Genomic DNA, 4,697 nt, shown 5'->3' with positions numbered 1-4,697 from the left:
TTTTTTGTTTGGGGTTGGTAAGTGGTTGAATGATTTTACACCTCCAGATGCCCACTTCTCTTCCCGTTATGTTATTTCCTCGTTATTATTATTAGTAGTAGTATAAATTGTAGTTTGTTATAGGTCAATCTTGTGCTCAGATGGGCTAATCAAGACTGCAATCGGTCCGAACCAGAGTTTAATGTGCGTCCACTAAGGACTGAATCCAGGTCCCCTTGTTTGTAATGCGACAGTGGTAGTTGCCACATCATCATGACAACTGATATTGTTGTTAATAATGTATATAAGAAATAATAATAATAAGCCTATGAATAATAATCTAAACGTAAAAAGTTAATAATCCAAGGGTTTCTAGGTTCGAATTTTGGTGATTGCATTTGTTACATTGTGCTTTTCCCTTCATCTGTTTCATAAATGTGTCATTCATCTTCATCATTACGATTAACCTAGAGAGGCAAAAGTTCAGCAGAGTCTGCCATAATCCCACTTTAAGCTCAGATAGGTTAGGGGAAGGGTAAAAGTGAGATCCGAACCTTCCTGCATTGTGCCTGCCCTGGCAAACCTTAGGACGTTTTCATCGCAAAGCCAGAGTTCCACTACAATATCAGGGGAGCTCGCGGGACAAATAGAAAACTAAAGATGGAGGTAGAAAACTAGAAAATAAAAATGTTAATAAATTGCAAATATACAATATAATTTAAATATTAAACTGTTTCGAAGGTATTTTTATCTTATTCTTTATTCGACTATGTACGGTAGCTATGTATTAACGAAGTTCGATAAAATAATCAAATGATGCTGATGGTGGGTCGCATTGTAATTATGTAACACAAGTTTCATAGCACTGAAACTACAAATAACAAGGTAACATCATAGTTTTTCGAAATTAAATTTTGGAAAAGAAAAAAGTCTTTAAAACAAGCCCAAGGTTCAGCCGATCCTGAATGTCGATCGTATTTTAAGTGTAATTAGTTCAGTTGAGGGAAAATTGTGCACTTGGTTTTTGTCAGCTTAGTTGTTATTTTTAAAGTTATGAGCAACACTAAAGTTGGTGTCAGCGTAGGAACCGAGCACTTCGAGTTCCGTCGTGCATCCTGCTTCTTGGAGGGGAGTTGCGAACACGGTGCCAATCAGAGTTGCGACGTTGCCGTCATCGCCTACCGCTTTGCCACAGCGCGGTTACTTCTACCGTCAATACTCCGAAAGAAGAAAAAAAGGAAGACACGTGTAATTTGTTTACATTTTTCTTTATTTATAACTTTGATTAAGAGAGTAATTTTAACCGCTAACTCAGCTCGTTCAGAGTTGGCTAAGTACAGATCAGTTATACTCAGTACATCTCTGTCTCTCTCTCGCGCGCACGCACACACATGCAAACAACACGAAAAAAGTTACTGAAGGTTACCGGTAAATATTTATAGTGTCGATTGATGTCTTTATTAGTTTTTGAAAGATTATATTCCGCCGTCAAGTACCGAGTCAAGTTGCTAACATTCAAAGTCTCGTCTTTATTTTGTTTAAATACCAATGCTAACGTATGGTAATCTTGTGTAACTCCCAATCTGTTGTTTATAAGAGTGTAATTAACACGTTTTAAAATCAAGCGCTATTACAATTTAAAATAATAATAAATAGAATGAGTCTAAGGATTATAATGCAGAGTTTCAATACCCTTTCATGTACCGTATGGTGCATTGTAAAGGTACATGATTAAGAGATACCCCTTGGGAGGGGCAACTCGGGCACTCACCCGAGGCTCCGCGCTTTATGGGGGCCCGCGCTAAGTAAAATATTTGTTTGCTCACTGTTTATTACGAGTTTATGGGACACTGGTGCTTGCAATTTAACAAATTAACCCGATTTCTCCTAACTTCACGTGCATGCTTTTGACATACTTAAAAATATCCCAAATTACTGAAATCACATTCTAAACTAAGTACTGTATGAAAATCATGTTCAAATATTTCAGCTAAAAGTAGTTAATATACAGAATTCGTTTAATTATACGTCGAATGAAATCATGGAGTGGAAATATTTTTTATACACAAGACCCTGTAAATTCACAACAGCATAAAAATTTAATGAGAAGTAAACAAAGGAGAATCATGCTGGAGAATATTATTGAATATGATTAAAAATTGTCACTTGGATAGTTAAAATAATAGTTTGCTATTGAACACATCCAGTTTTGCGCCCCAGGGGAACATTTGAAAGGAATAGAAACAATAATTTAGAAACTTTAATTAGTCCACTATAATTTTTGGGTTAAACCTCCAACAAGTTCTGTTTATTGCAGCTTAGGTAATAATACGAAATATATATAAATTTTGTATTAATTATGATAATTTTTGTATTGCGATTATGTAGGACACCTGTACTTCATACTAGGGAGAAAAAAATGTTTGATTTTCTCAGACCTGGAAAATTTTGGTTATAGGCCCTGCGTATATTGCATGCCCTGGGTCTCGCACCCACCTCGGTCCTGCACTGATGTGTATGAATACAGAACAGTGAATAGTACTTTCATGCTTTCCTATTGTCTATTTCATCATTATCAGCATAGCGATATAATAACATCGACAAACAAAAATCTTTGTTAAAACATATATACGTATCGACGACGATAAATAGTTAAAGCAGACTCAACCTATTGCTTCCACTCATAACTTGTGCATCACCCTCCCTCGTTTTTTGTTATTACGTCTATTGATTTGAGCCAAAACTTTGCGATATTATCGATGTGGGAGAGTTTTGTAAATTTTTATAGCTTGCATTAATTTAGTGTATTATTAGCGAGCGTATCGGTTGACATAATTATTTATATATTATGAAATGTGCAGAATATAAATAAATAGCTACATTGTACTCACCAAAATGAAGTTCTTAATCGTCGTCTGCTAATGTTGACACTCCCAAGTCGTCACTGTCACTTCCTTCACTACTTTCGTTATCTGTATCCAAATTAATGATAACTGTATCATGCACACGCTCAATCAGCCCATCAGCTTCCCACATTCTTTCCTCGGTTTGCTTTACTTTCTCCACATCTCTTCGCCACTGTTCAATGCTCACTTTTTCTATTCCTTCTTCCATTAACTGCTCTACTTCGTCCAATTTGAATTTAGCATTTTCCATGGCGACGTGGTTCTTCACGGAACTCCAAACGTATTCTATGGGATTGAGCTCGCAGTGGTATGGGGGCAAGCGAAGAACTTCGTGACCAGCAGCTTTAGCTAATAAGTCCAATTTATAATTGTTCATGTATTTAATTTTCTCGTTGTCTAAAATTTCGCACAATTCAAATTTGTTCATGTGTGCTTCCCACGAAATCCCTTTCTCGGTAAACCAATTTTGAATGTCTTTTTTGGTGCTGCTCTTTGTGGGAATTTTCTCCGCCCTGACACTATGATACGGTGCATTATCCATCACTATTACAGAATTGGGGGGGATATTAGGTAACAGCCTTTCCGTGAAATAACGTTCGAACACATGCGAATCCATTTCGGAATGATAATCGCTGTTTTTGTTCCCCCTTTTCCCCCGGAAAATCAACTTTGCCCCCGGAACAAAACCATCTTCGGATCCAGCATGGACCAATATCACCCTCTCGCCCTTCCCCGTGGGCGCTTTTGCTCCTACCGAGAGACCTTCACGCCATGCTTGGGCCGCAGACGTAACTTTGGAGTCCACCCACCTCTTGGATTTGGTATGGCCTCTGTTTGCCCAAGTTTCATCGGTGTATATGATCTTTCGGCCTTCGTTTCTGAAACGCCTAATTGCACGAAGATATCTGTGCCTCCACGCTATAATATCTTCCCTGTCAATTAGCATTGACTCCCTTTTGTGCTTAACAAATTTGAAGCCAACGTCTTTTAAGAGACGATATAGTGTACTTCTCGATATCGACGGAAGTTGGTCGTCTTTTTTTAGGACATGGAGAATTTTATTCAGTGTTGGCAGTTTATTTTCTTTGAAAAAAGCGTGCACATGTCTTCTTATTGCTCCGCGAGCAAAACTGTCGTAATTGTCCAGCCGTGTTTTACGCTGGTCTCTTGGTCTTTTCTTGTTAGGGGTGTCTAACTTGCCTTCCTTATCGAGAAATTCCTTTTTTATTTGAAACACTGTGGAAGGGCTAACACCAGTTGCATCAGCTGTCATTTGTACTGCAGTTCTTACGGAAGTAGGTGAATTGTTTGTTATTTGTGAGCGAAAATAAGAATATACATTTAAGATTATGTTTCTTTCCCCGCCCTTTAACACACGTTTCCTCGTCCCCTGTTTATAGCACTCAGGTGATGTTGGCTCCATTGCCTATATTATATTACACGAGAACACAAATTTCAGTCCAGGCCACAGTACACAAACACAAACATAAACAATCAAACAAACACGCGCACTCAAATAATAAAAATGTGCCGGTTCCTCTTATTGCATATCACCTTCACCAAACAATTCTGCAGAAAAATTACACAAGAATTAGCTATAACAAGCCGCACTTATTAATAGCCAATATTTTTACACAAAAACGCACTCTGACTACCGATGGGCGAAGCTGCTTAGACAATTGGCAACTCTGTAGAGCTCTGCGGAAAGTTCGTTCCTTCCTGCAAGTATTGCCACCTCTGGAACGGAGTTTTGTCGCCATCCTCAAAGACTCGTCAACACATAGCAATGACACATTATACGGAGGACAATAA

General features: G+C 38.1%; 1 protein-coding gene across 1 annotated transcript; it reads right to left on the bottom strand.

Annotated features, from left to right (window-relative positions):
• Positions 1-2,883: 2,883 nt before the first annotated feature.
• LOC145995109 (uncharacterized) lies at positions 2,884-3,831 on the bottom strand. The gene has a single exon (XM_083131645.1). It carries the CDS (start codon positions 3,829-3,831, stop codon positions 2,884-2,886), a length of 948 nt encoding a protein of 315 aa, XP_082987771.1.
• Between the last annotated feature and the right edge of the window lie 866 nt (positions 3,832-4,697).

Source organism: Lepisma saccharinum, chromosome 11 (assembly GCF_977018435.1).
Source record: "Lepisma saccharinum chromosome 11, izLepSacc3.1, whole genome shotgun sequence".
Lineage (NCBI taxonomy): Eukaryota > Metazoa > Arthropoda > Insecta > Zygentoma > Lepismatidae > Lepisma > Lepisma saccharinum.
The sequence above is the reverse complement of the archived record's forward strand: the minus strand, read 5'-3'. Positions and strand labels throughout refer to the sequence as shown.

Excerpts from the sequence above, each read along its gene's own strand:
- LOC145995109 (XM_083131645.1), bottom strand. The coding sequence starts at position 3,831 with ATGCTAATTGACAGGGAAGATATTATAGCGTGGAGGCACAGATATCTT.